At 37.1% G+C, this 27,732-nt stretch overlaps 1 protein-coding gene across 1 annotated transcript; it reads right to left on the reverse strand.

Annotated features, from left to right (window-relative positions):
• Positions 1 to 27,732, reverse strand: LOC112962480 (protein FAM184A-like; the record flags this gene model as incomplete). Its single annotated transcript, XM_026058670.1, has 4 exons — positions 27,559 to 27,732; positions 5,477 to 6,331; positions 2,987 to 3,122; positions 1 to 300 (listed from the first exon to the last, which is right to left on the reverse strand). Coding segments are annotated over exons 1-4 (1,456 nt in total), but the record flags the coding sequence as incomplete, so codon positions are not given.

Here is a 27,732-nt window from a genome sequence, read left to right on the forward strand (position 1 = left end):
TTCCAACAAGATCCTCAAGTTCAGAGACAGGAGGCAAAATACGAGCCAACAGAGTTCCCTGGCAGCAAAGAAGGCCAAAAGCATTGTGGGCTCTGTGACCAGGAGCACAGCCAGGAGGTCGAGGGAAAGGAGGATCCCCCTGTAGGCAGGATTGATTAGACTGTGTATAGAATACTGCATCCATTTTGGGGTCCCCAGAAAAAGAAAGAGATTGGTAACTGGGAGTGAGTTTGTCAGAGGGNAGCTGCGCTCTGGGAGCTGCGCTCTGGGCCTGGCTCTTAAGACATTCACACTTGAAAACTTAAATAGGAAATAAACACAGTCAGTACTTTAGAATCGATATAGAAGACACCATTCTGACACTCAGGTCCAAAGCCATGGAGTCCATCCACTACACTTAAGTGATAAAGGAAAACACAAGGGGATGTTTCCCATGGCTTCTGTCTTTATTACAGAAAAATCTGGAAATTAGAGGATCCTTTAGAAAGCCCCCCTCAAACTAGTCAGATGCACATCATCTTGTTTTGTTAAACAGTTTCACAGAGGAAACAATGATTTCTAGAAGAGATTTCATCACAAATCAACATTTAATAGAAAAGCGCATTTTGGCTAAATATCAACTATTTCTTATTATGGAAGTCTATATTAAAAACATGGCTAGATGTAACTGGCAGAACAGGTTTTGAATTTTGTGATTAAAAATACTTCAAAATTAGTTATATTTTCATAAACAATGCACCCCTCTAATTGTATTGAGCCCTGAAGAATTCAAAGAATCATTTTGTCTTGAAAAAATTAAAAACTGAAGAGAAAAAAAAAATTAGATAAGTGATAGGCCTAACTTCCTTAACATTTCAAAAATGACCACTTCTGAAGAGTTAAGCCATTTATAAAAAAAGTATATTCGCAAATCCAGATTTTAGTATAAAACAAGGAGAACAGCCACACAGGAATTTGAAGTTCCTCGGGAAGTATTATGCACATGCGTATTTTATTGTAAGCACACATACTCACTAATCTAGAGCTTTTGTCTTAGCAATACTGACATACTATACAGGTGTCCCATTCCTCCTACTCTGCACAGCAGGCTGGGAACACAGCAATTCCCTTTCAAGTTTGGAATCTCAGGATGAATGCAAGAAGAATACATGAGCTTCCCGTAACAGGCACAGCAGAGCGTTCTTTACTGCACTGCATGGCATGCAGTGTTTAAAACTTTCAGTTATCTTTTTCTATCACTATTAACTATGAGAATCAAACTTCTTTGGGACAGTTTTTTCAACTCCCAGGTGTAAGCTGATGTCAGAAGCAGTTTCTGAACAGGCAGGTAACTGATTATCTCACATGATAACAGCTTGGTGGCACTACCAAAAACAGGGCTCTTGCTGCACAATGAGGTGCTGTAAAGCAAAGATGGACCACTGACAGTGCCACTGAGCTCGGCAACAGTGTGGACACACTGAATTTCTGGTAAAGCTATAGAGCTCAGTGCCAGAGGAGACCAGTGCTGGACTGATAGTTTGGTTCACTCCATGCTATTAGTAATACTGAAAAATGGACTGGATGCTTAGGTTCGTTTCCCCTAAATATGGGGCTGGATGCCTAGTCATTCCCATTTTCCTGCCTACGAAAAGAAACAGGAGAGGTGAAGGAGTGGATGACGACAATTTTTTCAGGGGATCTCGCTGGGAATTGTACAGCAAGTGACTCGGATGTTGGTTTATAGGAAGGTCAGATTAACACCAGAGATCCCTGATGAGTTCTCTTTACAGGAAGCACATTACTTTTAGCATTTGCATCCAGTAGGACTTGCAGTCTTGGATTCCAGCTTACCATCTATATTATCTAAACACACAGCATACACTATTCCTAGTCCTAGCATAGACTGTTCCTAGTCCTTACCTTAGTTAGCTCATATATTCCACTTTTTCTAAGCATGAAGCTCTTGCAGGCAGCAGACACGTTCAGTTCATCTGTAGGGACTGCTTTATTATTTGAGGGACAGAAAGAAAGCCCTGAGACAGGCCACCCTCACATACACAGTTTGAGAGCTGTCATCTATGACAGTAAACTACATTAATATTAGCAAGTTAATGCCAGGGAGTATTTTCTGGCCCTAAGGCCAACTGGAACAGTCTGGCAACTTTCTATCCTTCAAAAAAAAGGTGACCTTATCCAAACTGACTTTTGGGAAGTCTCTGGCTTGTGCTAGCTTCTGAAAAATAATCAGTTATTTCTGTGATAGGTCTAGTTGAACAGGGCCAAAAGACTATTTTTAGTCTACAGTCCTCCCTACAGTATAGTTTACTGAGTTCTAGTATATAGCCCATGTCCTACCACTATTTAGTTTACCAGACAGACAATGTCAACGAGGTAGAAAATGGAATCTCACTAAGTCAGTAAAAATCAAATGTCTACACCAAATTTTATATCATTTCCTATGCTTTTCCACATGCCAACAAGCATAGAGAAGTCAGGAAAATAGCTATAAAGAAAACCCTAACAACTTACTAACCGATAAGCTGAAAGTATTTTTGAAAGTAAGTGTAAAGGAAAAAAATGCATTCTAAGCAGAGAAAGAAAGCTCTTCCTTCAAGCTAAAAGACAACTGAAAAAAGTACAGAGGAACGGGAAGCATATGTTTCAATSCAAATAATGATAACGTAGAGAACAAACAGAAGTAGGGCAGAAGCACACTGTACACTTAAGTAGAGTTAAGGCTCTTAGTTTCCAGGACTGAGAACATGATATGCACAGGGCATCCAAAGTAGAACACTTGTACAAATAAGCAAGCAAAAAAGAATCTTAAATACAATGCATGCAATATCAAAACAGTTAAAAAACTTGTCTAAAACTTCTATGCACAGTATTAAACACTTCTTAGGCACTCTAAATCTGCACAAGGTTAACAGCAAAAGGAGAGACTAGTAATTTTGTGAATTAATAGATGAAGCTCATTTCCAGATTAAGTTACTGACATACATACTGGCTTTGAGAACAAGATCAGCAGCCTGCTGCTGTAAGCGTTCCCTAGCAGCTGCTAGCTCACTTTCCACTTCTTTGTGTTTGCTTAACAATGACATCTCCTCCTCTTTCACATCATCTAGTTGTTTTTGAAGAACCTAAGGAAGCATAATATAATACTTGTTAACATTATACAGAATCATGTTTAAATTTAAATGAGTATTAAGTTAAAATGTACAGAAGAGCCCTTTGAGCAAACAAATTTTATTTATACATAAACTGAAACTTCATAGTATTACCATAATATTCATTTTATATTTTGTATTTTTCCAAAAACACTGCTGAAACATTACAACATATTGGCTATATGGCATGATAAAGATGCATTCATGAAGAGTGTGAAGAAATGTGACAATATACAAAAAGGTATATGAAGGTAACATGGAAAAAAGGTAACAGTCCATAGATTGAGGAATAATTTGAGAAACTTAGTATCTGATTTCTCAGAATTCTTTAAATTGAAAAACACATTATATGTTCACAGCAGTTTTCATTGTCCTTAATTGCAGCTGTGTTTACTACTAGCACAAATCAAGCTTCACATGGGAGATACATTAAATGAGAGCTAGGCCATTAGTTAAGAACATATTAAAAATTTGACTTAAGTCACCTGCACTGATTCACAATAGGAGCTCTATGGTGATGTAATGATAGTGTATTCCCAGCCATCCAGGAAGGGAAAGGGAATGTGTGTTCTCTTTTAAAAGGAAAACTAGATCTCTCATCATTCAAGTTACAAGAATAGCAAATGGTCATTCCAGAAACTAAAGCTAAACTAAACTAAAAGGGGGAAAACATTGGAAAGGAAGTGTAACATAACATGGGCACCAAGAGTGGTGATAGTACCTCTTTCACCATCTCATCTATGGTGATCAGAGTAGGACCTGACTTTACAATCTGCTGTGACTACTATACCAGACTAGACTCTTCTTCTTTAGAGCCAAGAACAGCTCTCTCCTTCACTGCAGGAATGTTTGAGATATGGTGGGTTTCCTCTTCTTGCCGGCAGCATCTCAGAAACCCACCTCCTCGATGTAGTCAATTGAAAGGTAAGAGTTCTGCTTACTTAATTATTCAGAGTTGGAAATGGACTTGTGAAAGGTCCCTTTGAAAACTGGAAAAAGGGCTTCTGAATTCAACATCTGATATATAAAGAAGGCTGTCTTCTTTCCCTATAGCCTGTAACCTATACACAAGAAGACAGAATAGTCCAGAAGGTGGGCTGGAATCAGATTGTAAAATGAGAAAAGCTGATGGTCCATCTCAGCACTATGCAATATTTCAAAAATTTCCAAAATCTACAGCCATCATAATTATGGTACTTCTGGCTTTGTCATTTGAGAGCTATTATGAGTGCAAAAGACAAGATACTTAAGTTCCGCCACAGAGATTATTGCTCAAGTCCTCAACAAAGCTACCAAAAAGCAAGCAGTATTTCACAGAATCTTCTTCCTCAGGCCCAGCATAACCAGTACTATTTTTCTGGCCATTAAAAAAACAAAACAATAAAAAAACAAAAAAAMCCCCAGACTTTGCATTTCTGGGATATCCTGTCCTTCTTTAAGGACAGGACTTACCTTGAAACTTTAGCATCAAAAACAACCTGAACATAACACTTAATATGTGCACAGAGTCTCAATTACTGCTTGTGAAACCTTAATTTAAAATTTGTATTAAAAAAGAAAGGTTAAAACATTCACAAAGTTGTCTTTTTGTTTGTTTTTTTGCCTTCCACAGACAGATTTACTTTTCTTAACRCTACCCAGCCTGTTTTAGCAAAGCAGCCACTAATGACCTCTACAAACAAAACTGCAGCAACAGGATGGAAATAAGCAGTCTGGTAGGCCAGGCAAACATTAAAAATCAGAACATTCACTGCATTCATAGTTTCATTTGTGTGACATTCCTGTCACATACACACTTCTGCAATAAACTGTACAGTTTAGATAAGTGGTTTCTCAACTTTTCTATCAAGTGTTTGAGTTTACCAGCATAACATCTCAAATGGTACCTGTCACCAACAACCTCAGTCCCCTCAAATCTTTTTTTTTTCTTTTTGAGATGAATTTATGTGGAGACCTGATGCAAAGGCATTTCTCAGAGCTTTTTTTCCTGTTACCTAGTTAGCAACATAGGTTTGAGTATTGTATTGACTAAAGATCAGGTAGTATGACTGGAACAACCAAGTTCCATTCATGTTCAGCTGAATGGAAGGAGACCTTCCCTGAGCAAGGTGACCAAAACCTGGGGTAGGGGCTTCTAGATTCTAATGGAATACAAAAAATTGCCCAGCTAAGTAACTAAAAAGTGGATGATAACCAAGTAGMAGTGACAGAAGATTAAAGTTCACATGTTGAAATCACTTCTAGCTATCAGCCTTGCAGAAAGCCAGCCTTTAAAAAAACCACACACGCACACACAGCGAGTCTTGGGAATAATGTATCAGTCTCACCTGTACATTGTTTTCTGCTGTACCAAGAGCTACCTGAAGTTTTTGGCATTTTTCCCGTAGACTGGCAGCTTCATCCTGGACCATTTGCAATTCAGTTTTAAGCTTTCCCAGGTTCTTCCGTAAAATACTTTCTTGGTTTTGAAATTCTTTTCTTAGCTCCACTTCTTTTTCTTTGCAAGCATGCAGACTTTCAGCTGTAAAAAGCTGAGATCTTTTCAAAGAATCAAGTTCATGTTCATAAAAGGACTGAGCTTTGCTGAGTTTGCCTTCATAGTCCTCAATGAGTTTTTTTCTTTCTAGTTTTAACTCTTCAACTTTACTGTTTAAGTCTTCCAGCTCCAGTCTATGCAGTTCCTCTAGCTTTTCTTGCCCCTTACTTAATGTAGCATTCTGACTCTGCTGAGTCTTCAGAAGCTCTTGAATCTCAAGTCTATGTGCAGCTCTCAAGTCTTCCAGAGCTGAACGCTTATCCTTCTCATACTGCACTTGCAACTGTATGAAACTTCGTAGTCTTTCTTCAAATTTCTTTCTAATCTCTTCTACTTCTCTTGACATGGTCACTACACGTTGGACATGCTGAGCTTCTGCACAAAGCTGCATGTCTTCAACTCTATCCTTATAGGCTTCAAATTCTGTTAAGGCCTGATGTTTCATCTTTTTATGATCTTCCAGTGACTCTTCTAAAACCTGGATCTTTTTCTTAAGATCCATTTCTTCTGCAACTTTACTTTTATACTGCAAGATCTTCTCCCTGGTTTCTGCAAGAATTTGTTGAATTTCTTCTTCATGAGCATCCTTGAGGGCTTGGATAGCAGCTTCATGTTCATCGTTTTTAGTGTTCAAAGCATATACTACCTACAAATATGAAACAATGTTATATTAAATAAAGGCATTCTGTTTTTCTGCTAAATCCAAAAAATAGCATTCTGAAAGTTATTTTGACAATTTAGCATGTTTTTAGGATACAAACAAGACACCACATATTCTTATGAATGGGACTGCACAAACTCTGTATTAATCATTACAATAGCTTTTAAACATTTTGAGGAATGGGATTTCTATACTTATTAAACCTATAATTTTGCTAATGAAATTCTTGCATTTATATGCAATAAATTGCTGCAAATAAAAATTGCTGGTGTTGTTAACACCACTGGAAAAAGAAAAGCATATTCAACAATTCTGGGAAAAAAACAAAAAACAAAAACAGATATCTGTTCAAAAGACTTAAAAAGAAACCTAAAAAGAACTCTGAACAAAATTTTTCTGTCAGAGAGTAACACACACAGAGTATATATTACAAGTGGACATGCAATCTAATTGGAACAAAGTCCAAATTTTGAATTCCTCCTTTCTAAAGGCTAATTATTCTTAAATATTTCATTTTAGAAACACTTAAACATCAGCACTGGTTGCCCTGGTCTACAGCCTGCTGCTTGCCCAGATAAAATCTAGTTTTTTGATAGCTTATCTAGTAGGCAGCCTGTGTATGTGGATCTCTTAAGATTTGAGGTCCCTAGTTACAGAAGCCTGCCAATTTTCCAGCTAGTAAGTCAGCCAAACAGGAAGGTAGCTGGCAGGCCAGCCAAAAATTTGGAGAGCCCAGGGAGCTAAGCAGCTCAAGAAGGCTGTGAAACCAGCAAAGCTGCCCAACATTCAATGAAAGTTTTAAATTGACCAGATATACCCTATGGGATGTTTCAATTGCACCAGAATGTGGTAGGTAGGTCGCACTTCTGTTTAAGTAGTAAGGATTCTCACTGATGTATAGATACAAATGTGTGCATGTACCTATCTCAGTGAAGAAACTATTCATGCTGCAGTAAGTGGTTAAATGTTTAACACAGTATTTTCTGCTCCAAGAACTCTAGCAAATCCACACATTTCTCAGATATACTACAACCAGAAGAGCTATAAAACACATCTGAAGAGAAAAAATAGTCTTTTGATCAGTATATTTTGTATATCTTAAAAATGAACTAAAACCATCAAAAAGAGAAGACAAGGAAGAATCAGAGAATTCAGGGGAAAAAAGCTGTCCGTGTTTTCTGTGAGGACAGAACCTGCACCAGTCCTCAACTGGCATTCAACTAGGTAACAGAAGAATGTCTTGATTTGGTCAGAGGGCCAGAAAATATTGGGCTCAGTATAGCTCTCCGAGCACCAAGCACAGAGCCTTTACCTTCTGGACTGGAGAAGATGTCTACAGTTCAAGAGTTCAGCCAAGTCAAAGTTTAAAACAGAGTCTTCAGAAGTGAAAGAGTACATATAAGATTTTGTCCTTGTAATATAACAAGCTTTATTTTCTGGGTTTTATGAGTCCAGACATTATATTCTGAATATTATTGTTTGAAATCACAAATACCCAGCATTCTATCACCAGTGCCAAAAAACCCGAGAACCTTTTTTTTAAAAAATATAGAAAATAAGAGTTCTTAAATAGTATCAGATACAAAGGGAAAAAATAAACAGCCTCACTCCTCCTCATATAGTAGGGAAATGTCTTTCAAAAAAAATTTGTTACCTTAACGTCATACTAATTAATTTTTTTCTAACATATGTACACGTTATTTAATGAAAGAGGAAAAAGTCTCAGACATTGTTTCCAAAAGGTTAGTTTCTCTGTTAAATGGTATCCGATGTCTGCCTACTTTGTTCATAGCACAAGTCCTTGGAGAACTGAGTTTGTTTTGTTTTAATGTACATGCAGTGTTTTGCACGCAAAGACCCTAATTCTGGTTAGAGAAGCTAGAGGATACAGTTAAAAAAAGGATTATCAAGAAATATCACACTTCGGATCATGTGGTTATAATGAGCATTTGCAGAACACTAGGTCAAATGCCATGCTCAAAATATTGCACAAATCTTAGAAAGGACAAACACTTATTGATTAGCATAGTTATCAATGACGGCAGCTTACTGTAAAATCAGAAAAAAGAATAATGAATTAAAGATTCCTCAGAAGAAGGAAAAACATACAACTAAGTCACACATATCTTTTCAAAAACCATTACAGAAAGAAAAATAGAAATAAGATCTCTCCTCCACATTTCTTTTCTGGTTTGTAAGATTGTCAGATACCCCAGCAAATGTGTCATAACACACAGCAGAACTCTCCAGCCCCACCTTTTAGAAACACTATAGGAAAAACTACTTTGTATTTGGTCTTTGTGATACCCATTCCATGACCAGGTATGCTACTGTTAACAGATTAAGCAGTGCTGATCAAATGTCACCTTCTGTTCTTTCTAAACTAAGTTCTGTAAGAGACAAGAGGATGAAAGGAAACACAAACAAAAAAAAGGAATCAGAATTTATCCATAACTGGATATTGTTTGTCAGCCACGGTTGCCCCCTCCCTTCCCTTCAGAGCTGCTTTTAAGCTGAGACTTACTGGGTTCCACTTGAGCTACAGTGGCATCGCAGCCATGCCTATATCCAGCCCTGGACCCCGCTGATCCAGATCCTGATAAATAGGCTGACTCTCTGGCTTGATCTCAAGACCAGTCTCATCACTATGGTCTGTGCCTGGCTCTGGTTATCATCTGCGGAGCTGATCCTCACTCTGACTTGCTGACTCATGTTCCTGGCTTGACCTTGGACTGCATCATCACCACAGACTTGAGGTGCACAGGGCAAAATGAAGCTGACTACATTAGTTCTTTTCACCTGGAAAAATCTACCTCTTTGTAAAATCCTAGACAGTCGGGGGAAATAGGTTTATGAAATTGTTCTTAAGCACATATACTTTGAAGTACTTCTTATTAATAGCAGTGATTTTTCTTTCAACTTCTAGTTGTTGTCTTTACTGTATTGTACTTCCACTACCAGTGACAACATACAAAAGTACTCCTCAATCAGCACACATTATCTGGAACAGTGTCTTAGCTGTAAGGTGCTTAATGACTGGACACTTGCTCTATGCAAGCATAGGGAAGTCTCTGCAATGGTGTAGTATTGGCAAAAGCCACACCTACAGCTCTAGATCATTGCTCTACTGAAAGCTAGAGTTAAGACAGTCTTCAAGACTGCCATCATCACTTACCCAACATCCCGTGTTGTACCTCTTTGCTACATCTTATACACTGATAGCAGGTCCTGACACAATCTATCTGATACAGTAGAGAATTCTAGAGGGCAGTTTGTTGTATTTCCAGTAATCATTTTTCCTCTACTAGCTTAGTCTAAAGAAAAGACAGAGCATGCTTGATGTATAGAGTAATGAAATTTTTGAATTTAGGGTTAAATACAGTCCTGTGTTAAGAGGGAATTTGGAGGACCTGGAGGATAACTGTGACATCGATCAGTCTTACAAGGACTTGAATCTTTTTCACTGCCACAACAGAGATGACAGACATCAATGAGACCATATTTCTTGAGATGAAATGGCAGTCATATAGCCTTAGACTCTAAACATCCCAGAAGAGAACAGGACCTGCAACACAGGAAAAGCCTTAACCATGTCCCAAGCAATCTCAAGGTAGCTGGTTGAAAAGACAAAGGTCCTTTAACAGTGGATACAGGGGGAGAAAACTAATAGTCAACATTCGATGAGTGGCAGAGATGTCTCTATACTTGAGATTAAGGAAATAATTCACGACAGAAAGAACCTGACCGTACATCACTAGAAAAATTTGTCCTACTTGGCTCTGTAAATTCTACTAACACATTTATTTCTGCTACCAATTGTAAGATCTCTTACTAAAGAGAAGCAGGTATATCTTAATTTGAAAGCCAACCAGAATCTAACCTACAAAGCACAGACCACTAAGGTTCATATTCAGATGCTGATCTGAATCTTGTAAGAGTAGGTCTGGAGTCCGAGGCAGAAACAAAAAAGTTTCCTCATCAAGGCCAAGACAATCATATCTGCTTTCACTCACCCCATTTTTCTAGAGCTTTTCAGAAACAGTGTACATGAGACCTCAAGAACAGAATCACAAATAGAGATCCAGGCACCAGACCTGCCTTACAGGAAAAGAACTAGGCACCCACAAAAGCAATAAGGCAAAGGAGATCAGTCTCAGGGCAATCTCAATTCTGGAAGGCAGCTTTCATTTTCTACTCACAGTTCGCCCATCTCAAAACAATTCAAGTCACCCAGCAATATGTTCAGAGGTACTAGAGAATCAAGAGCTCTCAAACACATCAGCTCCTGAAGTTGGCACTTTCTTGATACATGGAAGGAGACTTCCTACTATCCAGTGACCTGCAGTCACAATTATTTGTCAATATTTGAATGCGACAGCAACTAGGTAGCTTAGTAAATGATTTTGCCATGACTAATAAAAAGACAAAGGCATTGTACTGACCTGACAACACAGTCTCACAACTTGTCTTGACCTGAGCAGTGTTGCATATGTTACATGTTATTATAAATAAAGTAACAATAAAAATAATGACTTTTTAAATGCCAAGAACTGAGTATTGGAGTGTTTAGTTATATTGTTTGTGGTAATAAAAAAAGTCTCTGCTGCATTAGCTTTGGTGTCTTGCGACATATGGAATACAAACAACAATCAGCATTCAACACTGCTTTTAGCTGAAAGCCTTTTGTTTGACTATTTGGCTGAGAAAAATTTTTGACTCCAAACCAGATGTTATACTCTTGCACGGTTGGCTGTAGTTGGGTCATCTGCTCCTGCTAGCAATTCTGTGATGACACAATGTCTTTCTGATTAAAAATGCATAATTCAGGTTAATCCTAGTATTAGGTGCCAAATATATTTTACCGCACAGAAAATATTTCCAAAAATGCATGTGGTTCATTCTCTTTAAATTTACATGAAAACAGGACTGACAGCTATGAGAACAACCATCATTACATTTCCTACACAAAAATCAATTTATGTCTCCAGTAAACCTTAGTTTTTAGGCTTAACATGTAGACACCCACATCAGAGTACAAAGTTCCCAGTGTGACCGCTGCTGTCAGTGAGTACTGCTGCTATATCCACTAACCTGAAACACCAGAGCTTCTAGAGATACCCCAAGACTCAGTTAGTGCTGCACACCTATTAAGTGAACTACAACTACAGGGCAAGCAAGGAACTGTTGATGCATCATCTATTAATGACTGGGAAGAGACAAACCAACAAGCCTAACTTCTCCTTTCTATTGATGGGTCCAGYAAATAAACATTGAGTTACTAGATGCAAGAAGATGATAGATATACAGGAAAACAATAACATGGCTTTTCTAGAGACAAGACACACCTCACAGATACACAGGGATGCAAACAGAAAGGTTTAAATCTACACTATTAACAAAAGAGCATCAAAAATCTTCCAGGCAAAGTTATGAATTAATTTTATATAGTACTAAAAGACAAATGTATCATATACTATAGTGATGAAGAGTCACACTCTTCGTAACAATGGATATTGGATTCATTTTTTCCCCTTGGTGTACCATCTGTTGACTAAATAAGGGGTAGTCAGTTATATTTATGCAATTAAAATTTATTGACCACTAATAATTGACTGCTAATAAGTCAATTAAGACATAACAAAAAAATCAATCAGTTTCAAATCCAGAAAAAGTCTGTTTTTACTAGACAATTTTCTGTTGCTTAGTACCTTACAAAAACAGTATGGGAATACTCTCCAAATTTATTTAAAGCAATATTTCAGAAAAGTAGTCCACAACTACTGAGTACATTCTTACAAATGCATTTCTAACAGATATATGGAGTAGACTGCTGATTATGCTGTAACATTTCATTCCTTTACATGCATTGTTACTAGAAAGACACTAAATGCCACAAGATAAATTCTGAACATTTTTCCTAAATTACTCTTTGAAGTTGCATTTTTGACAGGAACATTTTTAAAATTGTAATCAAAAGACAACTCTGCAAAGAACTTGCAACGGGAAAACCAAGTTATTGCTAAATTTTTAGACCTCCCTCTTTAAAAAGCCATGTTATGTATGTATGTTGAGGGGCCCTGGTGACAAAGGACACAGAAATGCTCTCCCCTCTGATATTTATAGACATTGACGATTCTTTTGCCTGAGCCTTCTCTTCTCCAGGCTGAACAGTCCCAGCTCTCTCAGCCTCTCCTCCTATGAGGAATGCTCCAGTTTCTTAATCTTTATGGCCCTTTGCTCCAAAAAGTCCGTGTTGCTCGTACTGGGGAGCCCAGAACCGGACACAGCACTCCAGCTCAGCAGGTCTCACCAGTGCTGAGCAGAAGGGAAGAATCACCTCCCTCAACCTGCTGGCAATGTCCTTCCTAATGCAGCCTAGGATACTGTGGCTTTCTTTGCTGCAGTGGCACATTACTGGCTCATGTCCACCAAGACAACCAGGTCCTTCTCTGCAGAGCTGCTCTTCAGCAGCTCAGCCCCCAGCCTGTACTGGTGAGTAGGGTTATTCCTCCCCACGTGAAGAATTCTGCACTTCCCTTTGATGAACTTCATGAGATCCCTCTTGGCCCATCTCTCCAGSCTGTCGAGGTCCCTCTGAATGGTAGTACAACACTGGTGGATCAGTCACTCCTCCCAGTTTTGTATTGTCTGAAAACTTGCTGAAGGTGCACTCTGTCCCACCATCTGGATCATTAATGATGAGTTTAAACAGTACTGGCCCCAGTACTGACCCCTGCACTGCCTCAGTCAGTGACTGGCCTCCAGATGGACTTTGTGCTGCTGATCATAACCCTCCGAGTCTAGCAGTTCAGCCAGTTTTCAAACCTATCTCACTGTCTATTTATCTAGCATACACCTACAGAAAACACACTGGCACATGACAAAGAGCAAAGACAAACGTCTAATTTTAAATTTCCTGGAAGCAAAGCTCAATTTCAAATTCAGCTAGCAAAATGCTTTTATGCATTGTTGCTTAGTTTTATATTACAGAATTCTTTCAAATACCTGTAACACAAGAACCTCCAGCAATTAGTACACTACTCCTCCCCTACCACAGTCAGGTAAGGTTTTAATAAGGACAAAAAATTTTGATACCTACCTTTTTTTTGGGGCAGACGCTTACCCTAATTCCAGTCTATTCTTAAGGAGGACTTCAATTGCTTTCTACCAACAGTTTAAGGGTCAGAGAGACTATGTACAATACAGCTTCCAAAACAATAATTTCTCTTCCATGAAAGCATTTATCATAAGAAACATTAAATATGATCAAGCTTAATGTGTACTAACCGAGCTATTTACATTTCAAAAATATCTCCTTTTACAGATAAAACCTCCATAAAACGCTTGCACTTGTTGGTTTGCCATAAGGTTTTCATTAAGTTTCTAATATACATCCTGTATTTTGTACACTCTTCAATCACAGAACCAGGGCATAAAACGCACTAGAACACAATGAATTGAAGAATTCCTTAAAATGTCTTTAAAGTGGATCATTAGTGACATCAGTATATCATTAAGAAAGACCAATTCAAGACAGACATTTGAAAAAGCAGCAAAAAAGCAGTAATTAATGGTCTGATTACCAGCACTAAGTAAACACAAATCCCTTTGCAGTTACCAGGAATTAAGAGTTACTTTCTACTCCATTTCAAAGAACAAACAAAATCAACCAAAAAAACCACACCAAGAACCAAAATAAGCTAAAGAAACCTGATCGTCTGCATTTCTCAGGCCATGTGAAAAAGGAAGACTAAAGTACCAGTGCTTTGTGAACATGTGCAAAAAAAGAAGCCATATAAGCTGCCTTATGAAGATCTTAACCTTCTTTACACCAAAAATTCACATCTGGTACTACTAAACTATACTTCAGGATGCAAGATGCAAAATAAGCTGCCAAAGTCACCGCCCTCTAAGCCATACCCACCCTGTATCCTATGGATGAAATGTTGAGAAGTGGAATCTGCATAGCATCTTCAGCTTCCTCCCTTTCCCAATTACCTACAAATAGACAAAAATTATCTAAAATAAACTATGCAAGCTACTGTACTACATGGTTACTGTTCAAAAGTAATATAGTTCTCTTCAGAAAAGAAGCGTTAGGAAGGTATAAACTGAGGTGAAGGTGTATCTGCCAGGAGAATCATCTGTTTCAACATCTGCTACAGCCTGCTGGGACTTTTAGATAGCAGGTAAGCCACCATTTAAAGGCAAACACAACAGTACAAGAAAGACTGGCTATGAGTTAGCCTCCCTGAGTTGTCATGCAATAAATTAGTGACTTGAATTAAAAAGTCAAAACAATTAAATGATATTAAGCATGCTTACCTTCACAGCAGAGGAGTCTATCAAAAAGGATAGATCTCTTAAATTCCATTATGATAAAAACAGGCCTGCAGAAACAGCTCTTCCATAACCCTCTAATGGACAGGATTAGCTGAAATACCCATTCTGCATACAACTTAAATCAACTACATCCTCCTGTTACAAACTATATGTTAATATATACTGGCATCTGCAACTCTGTGCCCTCATGCTGAGTGAGGCATGGCAGTATTGCCACCAATGCCAGATCAAAACCCCTTTTCAGTTCTGGGATGTTAAGACCTACCAATCAGATAATGTCAGAAGCAACCATCATGAATCTGTGGCACAATAAGCTTCAGGCAATTTGCTAGGACAGTTAAATCTTGGGAAGCAAACTGCAACAAAAAAGATTTAGTGACAGATGCGCAAATTTCCCAATCTGCCTTCTGATGAGAAAAAAAAACCAAATGAGTGTATTTTGGTTTTTTTGTTTGTTTGTTTTATATGCTTCTCATCTATCTAGAGTATAGTTAACATGTCTGCTATATGATTAGACCTTAAAAAAAAAAAAAAATTACTGCAAGGAAAACAGTACAGGCCAAAGGACTATCCAAATTCTGTTTTGATCATAGAGCTGTGTTTTCTTACAGATTTCTTCAATATTTGCATATTTGATTGAAGTCTTTCAGGTATAAAGAGTTCCAGAGGAATTTATGCCAGTATGTCTGTATTKCATCTGCTTGTGGGTATTTAGACTCTGTAAAACAAGGATACCCAGGAAAGTTCTCAAACCTGAGCAACTGACTTTGGGTTGAAGGGATAACATTAGTCTGCCCTTTGCAAAAAACAAAACACACACACACACACACACACACACACACACAAACTGTAGCAGAGATCTTCACTCCACAAGAATTGTTCCGTATACAAACTAAAGAATTTACTCTCAGCAGAGTGATACTATAAAGTCCAAAGCTTCCCAAAATAAGAAGCAATGACATCTAACTGGAAAAAAAAGGCTGAAAAGGATAGTCATCTTACAGACCTGTATCACTGTTTTTGATTAACCATCAAAATAACTGCTTTTTGGTAGTAGAGACAGTATTTCCTTTTCTTTTGAGAACTATAGGGGCTTCTGAATTCTAAGGTACTTAAGGCAATATTCAGCATACATACAAATAGCATACATACTTCTAATAGATCTGATGACAAGACAACTGTGTTTCTAAGTCTTCAAAATCCTTAAAAGGCAAGAATGCAACTCTTTCAGGACAGACTTAAACCAAGCATCAACCCTCAAGAAAACTGGCAAGTATTGTATATTTCCTAAGTCAGCTTTAGGAAATCAAAACTTGAATACCTCCTTTACAGTTCTGCCAATGTCGCTGCTCATTAAAATATCTGCTAACATTGCTTAATTTGCTAACTGAAAGAACTTCCTGACAAATAACAGAGGTTGATTTTATTTTTATTTCTTTTGTTGTTTTGTCAGTCTTTTGGGAAGCCACTGTCATGGTACTTGTTTTCAGATAATTCTCTGCACATATCTTCATAGAGTTCAATGCAATTAATGTTAAACCTTGCCACAATGACTGCACAAAAGGTTTAGGCATTTGAGTTGATACAAGAAGGAGGATGTTAGGCCCCTAAAGAGATCTTGCTTTGCATAACAAGAAGTTAAAAAAAAAAAGCCTTTAACGTCAGTGCCAATGAAGCTAAAACCTCAACGCCGCTCTATGTTCAGCACCATGGATAGCAACACGCTGTTCCTTAGTCATTATTCAAGGCGGGGGGGGGGGGAACAACACACATCCAAAAGAAAAAATAAATAAACGTAGTTCCAACACTATCAATAGGCAGAGTGTCAAATGCGATTCCAGTTCTTAACTCTTCTAGGAGAAGTTCTCTCTACTTCTTTCTGTACCCTTAAACAAATGCCTCCTTTTGCTATAAGAATCTGCAGTGAAAACAGAAGAAGCTCAAGAATTAGTAACATGGGACCAGATTTACCAAATTTAAGGGACCATGTTCACCAAAATGTGATGTAGGCACATTAAAAAAAGCTATAGCTTTTGATCAGCCTTTAACTTCTTCAATACCCTCTAGTGAAAAGCTACATGTTACCTTATCTAATGCATCTTGTCCCTCTGTCTCCAACTTTGCTATACTGTTTTCTGAAACTGTCAGTAGTTACATAACAAAAACAACAACAACAACAAAAAAAAMCCAAACAAAGCTCTAGCGTTTTCATTAGAGAAAAAAGGTCTGTTACACACACAGATATCCCTTCTCCTCCTCACCCCCCCCAATCAGTCTGGGATTTGGAATGTAGTTTTTCCCGGAGTATCAACTCGCAGCTATTGAAAATAAAGCAAATCAACAGAAGAAAAACTTGCTTCAAGCTTTTTGCTTGTACAGAAAGTGCAAGGGTATAGAGAATACTGATGCCTGCTCAAACACAAGTGAAAAAAAAGTACAATCTCATGCATTAGGTACTTGTAGGTAAGGCAGAATGCATCCATACACAATATTATGAATGGTTGTCTACACTGAAGGTTGTAAGGGTACACATGACAAGGTATGAAGCAGAACATGAAAATAAATTAATAAAGGCAAGAATCCTGGGAGTAGAGCAAATAGCCAAAAAAGAAAAGTTCCAAGACTAGTTTGAAGAACAAGTAAACAGATCATCATGTCATTCCAGTTTTTTAGAACTACAGTATTTTTGCACTTAAAAATAAACAACTTTTAGCTCAGCATAAAACAAACAACCATATGCTTTTTAGAGTTGACTGATATTTATAGCATTAACTTATAGTTCCATTACATTCCTGTGCTATAATGTTAGATATAATATGGGAGAGCTAGTGAGCAATTCAACCAAAAAGATGATTCAAAAACTTCAAATAAAGTTTTACCACTCAGTGGCACAACATTTACATAAATATTTTTTTTAAGTAATTTACATTAATTTGTTGGAAATACAGGTTATGCTGGAGAGAAAGACAGAAGTAGAATTTCAAAAAATATATATATTTTTTAAATTTGTAGACATATTCTAGAAAGCTTACTACCCAGTACAAATAAACTGTATTTTTAAAAATGTGAAACCTACATTTCATATTACACAAAGTGAACAAATATAAAGAAAGCGCCATTTGAATTCTTTTCCCTTAATCTTCATTACAGAAATAATTTATCAGCATCTTCATTTGTCAAATTTTAAAATGCCAAAGATACTCATGGAAGATTACTGAAATACATTTTAGTACAAGCTATCCAAACATATCAGCATTCATACTGCAAAATACTGCATCTGAGAAGGCAGTGAGAGACATACACTTTGATAGAAGATATAGCTTTTGGTCATGTTGTGAGCAAAAACATTGCTCAATTAAAATCTCTGGATTACAGCACACCTGTTTTCTAAACACATTACAGTTTAGCCCTCTAGAAAGTTATTTTTCCAGCCATTTTTCTAAAAATTTTTAGTCTCATAAAAATGAAAAGAAAAAATTAAATATTTTTCATAGCCACATGTGACRGTGTGCTCCTTCCCCTCCACTGATGTGCTCTCTCCCCCTCAACCTGGCCTCCCTGTAAACAGCACGTATGTAGGGGCTGGTTGAGCATGCGCCAACTAAGGCCCGTCTAGTATGCAAATATGACTATAAGTTAATCATCTCCTCCCCATAAATAGGGGGCAGCCCAGAGCCCCTTGAGCTCTCCTGCATGGCAGTGGGCTGCACTGCAGAACCTCCCCTTGCGCAGGGACGCCTCTCAAGGTTACTCCTCAAGGTTGAGAGATTCCTTACCCACCACAGATCCTCGGTAAGTGATTAATAGCATGCTGAACTTTTGCAAACTTCATGAAACTTTGCTGAGATATATCTCTGACTAATTGCGCACATAATCCCTTAGACATAAACTGTTGACCAAGTCTGAGACTAGGATCAGATCCAGCCACACCTAGGCTCCTCTCCGAAGGAGTTTAGAAAGCAAGGGAGTCCAGTCTGAACCTCGTGACTCAATGGGAGGGTCTCCCTTGCACACGCATCTGACCCTGTCCTTCATGCAGTAAATAACTGAGTGAACCTTGCCAATCAAACCTCATTAAATTGTTCTTATTTACGATTGAACTTTGTTAAGTTGCTGTCTTACTGCAATAAACGTAGTGCTGCTTCCCTCTTAGGAGTGAAGTGCATCACTCCTTTCGCGACACCACATCATACTCCTTATTTCAGCTAAAAGGTAAACTTTCACTTAAGAGCACCTTTAAAAAGTAGGACTGCATGAACTTTTTAACCGCACCTAGTTTTTAAAGGCTATCATTTTGAGCCTAACCAAGTGACAACCTCAGCAAAAGGTTGTTCTTCCTCAGAGTGTTCTATGTTCAGTTAAAAAAGCTTGACCAAGGGAACAGAACCAGGGTAACACGCATTAAGTAGGACAAGATGGTGAACAGCTTTTTGTGTTGAGCTGTTTTTTGTTTCTTCTAGCTATTTTTGGAATGTAACGCCTTTGGTTATCRTTATGATATCAGTCATTAGAAAAATATATAGAAACCTGGCTTACTACTGCTAAACTTGAATCAGCCAAGAGATAGACACATCGCTTTTGATTTCATACCATTATGTAGAGATTTGCTGGATTCATTCAGTAGCAAATCTGCAAACAATAAGAAACGGTTAGTGACTATTTAAGGTAATGCCTACCTCCCCCCCCCCCCGCCATGTAGTTAATAGGATGCAAAGTCTTCAATGTAGCTTCACAGGAGACTTCAAGGGGAAGGAGGGGAACAGTAGTACCACTGACAAAATTGCTATTCTAATTAAAGCCAAAGTCTGAGTTTGGAGAATGAGATACGAAAAGAATTTCTATGACTAGAAGTTTCTTAAGGCTGAAAGCTAATGTTCCCAATATAATGGCTTATGGTAAACAATGTTTCCAGGGCCTGCATCTAACACGTGTATCTAGTTTGTATTTTATGACATTTACAAAATTAAAGTATGTGACACCACTAAGGTCGCGTGACAATACAGAAATACTTGAATATGAACAATGCCTTATAGCCATAGTTATCGAATATAGTTATACAGTATTTGAAGAAAGTACAGAGCCACCTTGACTAAGATTAAATTGCAATCTGACTTTTTCTAAACAAGTGGTATAAAGTGAGAATGAAAGATTCATCACTTTGAAGCAACTTCCTTCCACTTTCATGGTGGGACACAAAAACACAAAAAGAGAGCAACTTTTACCTATACATTTTTATAAGACTTAACAAATCAGAAGTTCTTGTAAGATTAAGAACTTTTGCTAAGTTCTTTGTACGTGACAATTTATAAGTATTCAAACAGATGAATGTATGAATACTTTACACAATTACATAGGGTTTTTTCATTAATTTTGTTTGTCAAAAATATATGTAAAAGAATCTCCTATTTAAAATATTCACATATGGAGCAAAGTGTTTCAAAATTATATTTTTAACTGTGAACTGGAACTTTCTTGATTTTATCTAAAACAGACAATAATAGCAAAAGACTTTCATAATGCAGTACTTATCCGGAAACTCTGAAAAGATCAAACTAAACTTCAGGTATTTCTTAATTTTTCCATATGATTTCTATCATCATATGGAAAAAAGCAGCTAAAGCTTGACAGATTTTAAACTTCACAACATTTAATTTTTTACTATAAATCCTAAAATAACTAGTCTGTTAGTTTTCTTCAAATATCCTTAAGATACTGATTTATCAGATGTAACAGCTGAAGTACATGTGAGCCGTAACATCTAACAGTTTTTCAGCTCCTTGTAATTCTATATCATCTAGCTTTACCAACAAATGAGAACAAGGATACAGTAAAATGAAGTGTATTATTCACCCTGTTTCTAAACTTACTTGGCTCTTCATTTTGATTATTCTTTTCTGTGGCTTTGTTTTCACATTTTACTATCCTAGGGAAGCTAATAAACGCCCAAACATACTAAAGAAGCATTTCAGACTATGAGTTTATGTGAATGTGTGATCAGACAGCGTTTCAGCAACATCACACTTTTAATTACATACATACAAAAACCATCCTTAGAATAGTACGGTGTCAGTAATCTCAGAAGAACTCAGACTCAGTGGTCAACCATTAAGACTATGCAGGTAGAGAGGAAAGGAATTTCATTTGACATCTTTTTTCTCCCCCTCTCTAATTCTTGTCCTACTTTCCTCTTCCTTCTTGACACTTGGTGACAAAAGGCTGTAAAGTCACTGACCTAATTCAACACCGAGCTCTGAAACATACCCATATCATGTCTATATACCTGTAGTCTCACTTGATAGGTACACAATGATAAAGGTCAGAAAAAGCACTTCAGGGATACATAGTCCTGAGGTCTTCAAAGTATCAGAGTAACTAATTTCTTTTCAGCTTCCCGACTAGCATTAAGTAAGAGCTATCAGACTTTACATCAGGACTGTCAAATATATTTTCATTCTTCAGCTCCCATTTCAGAGATGGATAGCATTTAAACTTTTTAGAAGGTGACCAGATCTCTACTCTGCGCATAGAAGATCCTGTTTCAAGTAAGAAAACTTTTGCATTTCACTGTCTCCATTCTGCTGCCAGATGATACGAACTCCGTCATTCACTGATCCATAAGGATCAGTGAGAGAAGCACAAGCACCATCAGTCCAGAACTTAGAATCCTGTAATTTTTGTCCTACAAAAATACAGAAGGCAAGAAAGCCCTTCTTCAGGTCTAAATTAGAAGCAACAGCTGCTTTAAAACACTTCTAATTACTTCAGCCAGTAACTACTTAGATAAAGTTAGTAATTGCTGCTTTTACTTAAAGCCTGAAGAAGGGTTTGAGAGTCCAAAAGCTTGACTTATTTTTTCAACTATACCAAATGGTATTAAAGACATTCCATCTTTACTCAGTTCTATCTTTTTCACTATACCATCATGGCTACAGAAAGCTCCTTTTTTAGTGAATATCCCTTGCTAAGCCTAACTGCTGCAGAATAAGGACCTAATCTAACCCAAGCTCTCTCTAAAACTTTTCTGATCAAAAGCTTACTGTAAATTCACAAAATGTGTTTGAGTATATCTCTAAGTCGCAATCAAAGAGCAATTTTTAAGACACATCTTGAGAGGGTATAAGTAACATAAAAAAAAAAGAAAGAATATTCAAAACTATCTTTTGTATCAGAACTCTTATATTAGTTAAATATAAAAGCTTATATTCTTATATACAAGAAAAGAATATGGAAGAATTATCTTCTGGAAAAAATTCCCACTTAAGGTAAACTTCCCTCTGTCCATCATTTGCTCTTAGTGCTTGTTTTTAAACCTACTATCCTAATTTATTTTAAGTAGGCTGCAAATTTGTTCTTTAGGCACGTTGTCTAACACCCTTCTTGACCTTTCAGTACAYGAAATGATGGAATCCAAAATCTATTATAACACATCAAAGCAGGTAGTGAGGCTCTTCTGGTATCCAATAAATCTCAAATACATAGAATTTCTTTAGGATCTCTGAGAACATCCTAATTAACTATCTCTACAGCAATTAAAGTCCATAAACTTGTACTTTTAAAAAAAAACTTAAGTTTTTATTCAATATTATTGCTGAATTCATTAGCACACAAAAAAGTATTTTGAAACTGCTTCTGTGTATATGCAGTAAGTATGAACTTGATGAGATCTTACGCACATGCAAGGTTCAAGCTATATTACCTATAGCTCTTTTACACAGTGGTGGCATATTCAGTGGCATCAAACTCAGCAGTTGCAAGAAAAATCTGTAAGAGCACACACAGCAAACAGCTCGAAACCATGTGGAGACAGACAGTCAGAAAGGGCAGGTAAAAAGAATAAACTAGCATGATTAACAAGAAATAACTTAAGAGGTCTGCTTCAGAAACACCATCTCTGTAAAGTTTTCAATTCCTCCCTTCAGTGTCTCTCTTCTTAGAGGATTTACTTCACCTATCTTTGGAATAACCAACATCAAATCACAATTAAATGTCTCTAAAGAAATGTTTTTTTAATAAGTTCTATATGTAATACTACATTTTCAGGTCTTCTAGTTCTGAAAAACCGCTATTTTTGATATAATTACAAAACATAGCATTTATTTCCATCTTACAACTCACAAACATATGCAAAAATTTTGACATTCCAATATGTACTCAAATCACACTGTCTGTGAAATTTCAGTACTTTTCATGCAATCCTAGAAGTGTAAGCAAATACTGGCCTACTGCCAATGTTAACACACTGGAGTAATCACATAAGGTTGCTTAAAAAATAAAAAACAAGTTTTTCCAGAACTGTTAATGGCATCAAATACCACAGAATGATAGCTAACATTGGAACATTTCTAATGGTTCTTTAGATTCTCATTTCTTCCCTCTTTTTAAGGGCTCTTTTAAGTTCTCTAATAATCCTATACACAATGAACCTTCTGCAGGTAGTTGAGCCATTCTGGAGGCAGAATACTTCCAAATAAAAACTGACGAAGTTGAACTGGAAATAACATTTTGTTAAGAATGATAACTGCATTCTGTGATAGCTTTAACCAGTCCAGCAAAAAAGTCCACACAAGAGGAGGAGTAAGCATCAAGATTATCAAACTTGCTATTTATTCTTTGAAATAAATGTACTCTCTACTGCCCAAAGACAGCTCACTGTGCTAATTACTACATTGAAGTTTGTTCTCCAAGAACTTCTCTCAAAGCCAGGAAGACAGAAAGGAAAACACTAAGCACAGTACTAAGGGAAAACATCACCAGAGTTTTAGAGAGGATTTTTCCTCTTTTTATGTAATAGATCAAAGTAATAGATTCTATCACTTTAAGGCATGTGTCTACTCTATGGCCCTTACAGACTTTGCTTCAGGTAATGTATCATTTCTGCAATTAGTATCTTGCAGCCAAATCAATGCTGAAAGTTCTCAGAGTACAATCCCATGTAGTTATCCCACAAAAGCTGAAGATCTATGCCGATGCCACAAAGCTTGCACAACAGACTTGAGACACATTTAGAATATGAATTTCTCAATCACAAATGCTCAAGCTGCAGACATAAGCATAAAGAGGATATGTCAAAAAACAATTTATACTTGTACTCCTCTGGCAACCATAAAAGCAAATCCCATTCTCCTCTACAGATATACACACAGTAACAACCTTTTTTGTTTTCTATTCRTTGTCTTAATAAAATATATATGCATATTTTCATCTGCAGTAGGCATAATTCAGCACTGCATTAGCACTCCAGCATGCAGTAATACAAACACATATATGCAATCTCATAACCACAGCTTATTTTTTTCCTGGCTTTAATCTTGATGTCAGATGCTACTTCACCCCCAAACTGGTACACAGATCTTTTGAAATGCCTAAAAATAAGGAGCTTATACTAAAGAGGAAGACCTGAAATTRCTTCAGCTACAGTTTACTGCAGTCTTTCAACATTACATGGAACAACATTTTAGTTTTAAAAACTGTATTTCTAACTACTGACTTGCCATACTTCTCCCTGTGAATTAAGCATATTAAAGTTAGATCAAGTAAGTCATTTTTTTTCCAATGCAACAGAAAAATAAACTATAATTAAGCACTTCTGAAATACTGTGCTTAGTGAAATGGACTTCTCTTTTATTTTGCCTTATTCTGAATTACTGATTAAACACAGTTATTAAAGAAAYGTCTCCTTTTTTTCTTGTGTTCCTGTATTGTTTTGACTGAATCGGATTCTCTTGAAGTAACTTGAAAACATGATAAACAAATCCTAGCTTTAGAATTTTACAGTTACTTCATGAGTTACCTGCATCTCCTGTGAGGAAAGCATTTTCTTCTGCTGCTATTCACAGTTTGTGACACAAACTGTACAAGGATAAGAAAAAATAAGCTACAGAGTCACATTTCTTTTGTCAGAAGACATAAGCTTTCTGGATAACTTACCTATGTGTATCCCTTTGGCAGTGCCCCATGTATATTTAATTTTCTTTTTAGTACACTACATTAGAGGGTTTGTTTTGATCTGATAAAGCACCTAACTTCAACTTAATATGACAGCCTTAAAGAAAAGTTGGAAGACAAAAGGGTTTGTGAAAAGTGTTTTATAAAAAAGACATTAGACAATTTGAGAAGTACACTCGTAGTAAGAAGTTCCTAGATTGTTCAAGAGGAATTCTACACACAGATCAGCAGGATTTGGGCCAAATATCTTTGCAGGAATACTCTATTATCTATTTAGCATCAGTCATTCAACTTATTTCCAGAAAGTTTGTAAAGTGAGGTTAGTTCTTCTTTGAAAGTTAACTCCTACTAAGAAACTAAGTATCATGTTTCCTTTTTTCTCTGTATCTTGAGTCATCTCTCAAAAATTAGTTTCTTCAGCCATCTATCAAATAAAACTTCAGATTCTAGAGCAAGTTAGAAAGTTCAAATTAGACTCCATCCCAAAGATGTTTCTATACTTAAAAAAAAAAAAAATCCTGTTCATTTATTGACCATTCAGAAAAGGAATTTATGGCCCAAGCCCTCCAACTACAAAAAATGTCAAGATTTGCACCTCTATCTCAATGAAGTCAATGCAATAGAATAAGATATTAAAGATTAAGATAAAAACAATTTTAATGTTGCAATAGATGCAAGAGAAGTATTTTTTATTATAAATCTTGTTTCAATTCTAAAAACACTGTTTTACAGTCTAGACCTTCAGTTCACCACAAAGCTCAGTTAAATCTCAAGCCTTCTGCCTAAAGCTGGATGCTTGAGAAAAGAAATCAGAAAACACACACAAGGTAAAATATCACCAGAATCTGCAAGTCACTGGGAAACAAATGCAAGATTCCAATCCTGCAAAAGTCTAATTCATGTTTAAAATCCTAGTACAATCACAACTAACTTACAGTTATTTTAAATACACAGTCTGAAGACAATTGATAGCTTTTATTCGCAAAATATTTTGAAATCCTTGGCAGAACAGACATGCACACAACTTTTCAGAATTTTAGAACAGTATCATGAAGCATAAAATAGTTTATGAAAAAACACAGAACTTACTTTTCTTTTCATATCTTTCAATACAGAAGTTCAAAATATTCCAACACAAATGTGTAAATCAATAGTTAACCCATATCCATCTGAAGATATCTGATATGTAGTAACTCAAAAGACACAGGACACATGTCCAGTGATGTGGAACTCATGGGTAAACACATATAATTGCACAGCACAAATGGAGCAGTCTTTCTGAGCTCAACTATTACTTAGTAAACTGCTGGGTAAGGTTCTTGAGAAAGAAAGGGAAGTAGACCACAGGACACACAAACAGTAATTAGTCTTTGAAAGTATTACCTTGCATATCTATTAGCCCTAAGGTAAATCTAAAGTACATGTGCTTTTTGCACCTTTTAAGGAGGACAAATCTGCAGCAATATCTTTAAAACTTTAATCTASAATTTGCATGCATAGGAAGTTAAACCAAAGTGATTCTTCAGCTGGTTTAATTCTATTTTCTCCTTATGAAATTTCAATTCAGCTGAAGTTAACTATGAAGAAATCAAACTCTGAATTCAAAAACGAGACAAAATACCCCTCCGTTTGCTGAAGTCATCAGTTTTCCAATAGAGGTTACACACCATGTTCCATGATAAATACTGTTATTTAATCAKCTCTGCTTCAGTTGTGCAGAAACATGAACTATGCCTCCAATGTGAGACTGCCACCAGCTTTCATTCTCTTCATTCTTACTTCCAATGAAACGTCACCTTCGTCCATTTTAGCATACATTTGAAGAAGGCCAGCAGTTGCTCCCTCAGGGCTTTTAAATTACCTTTAAAATGTTTTAGCTATATAATCCTTGATGGAAATTCTTTTTTCTGTTTTCTCTTTAACAAACATTATCTGCCCTTCATTCCTAAACAAAACTAGTCGCATATGGCTTGAGCATCATGTGAGAGGTATTACAGCACCAAAGCATTTTTTTTTTTAGTTATTCTGATTAAATAAATGATAGCTACCATCAAGTCTGAAACATGGGGCCTACGAGTCTTGACTATATGCTTTTAAAACACATTGTAATTTCACCGCAGCCTTTAACAAGGAGTCAATATATTTTTTATACTGGAATGACATCATGAGAACTGTTAAATCAGCATGACAAGGCCAAAGGTATTCTAGCATTTCACCCTCACCATCTAAGGCATTTAAGACATTATCAAACACCTTAAAAAAAAAAAAGTACCTCTCTTCAACAAAAGGAAGCATCACTTGAATTTCTCTATTTTAAAAAGACTCCAAAAATGACTTATTAAAGAAGAAAAAGTATAATTTCCATAAAATAAATAGCAAGTATAAGCCTATCAACAGGGATCATATACATATCCAGATTCCTGTCTATGCAAAACTGAATCCGGGCATAACTTCCCTAACTAGAAAGTGATACTACAGCACTTTCTGTGAATGTTTCATCTCTCCCTTCTTACACTCTCTTTTCCAGGTGTTCACGTTTACAGTATGCTTGAGCTTTTCACTACAAGACTGATAAAGGCTGTGCTGTGATTCCCCCGGGGGACTGAGGTAGCTCCGAGAAACGGGGCAAAGAAGCCGTTGCAGACGCGGCCTTCAGGGTAGAAACCTGCCAGACCTCACCCGCTGAAGAGCAGACATCCTCCTGGACTTAAAAAAAAAAAAAAAAAAAAAAAAATCAACCCCCAGAGACAACCCTTCTTAAGCAAGACTCATTTTGCCTGGGTGAGGGAAAGAAACGAAAAGAAGCGCCTCTCCCTTTCACGTGGGTGACAACCAAAGGAGAAGGGAAAAAAAGAAGAGAGGACCCGGCCGGCCTCCACCCCCTCAGAGGCCGGAGGGGCAGCGGGGGGAGGGCGCCCTCCTACCTTAGTGAGCTGGGCAATCTTCTTGCTCATCTTGAAATGCAGGTCCGGGCTGTGCTCGGCGCCGAGTCCCGCCTGGGCAGCGGCCGAGGCGAATTTTCCCGCGCCCGGCGCGGAGCTGCCGCCGTAACCGTGCTGCTGCTGCCAGCCCATCCCCGGGGTCGCCATCTTCACCGC

This window comes from Apteryx rowi, unplaced genomic scaffold (genome assembly GCF_003343035.1).
Source record: "Apteryx rowi isolate R43461 unplaced genomic scaffold, aptRow1 scaffold_1496, whole genome shotgun sequence".
Lineage (NCBI taxonomy): Eukaryota > Metazoa > Chordata > Aves > Apterygiformes > Apterygidae > Apteryx > Apteryx rowi.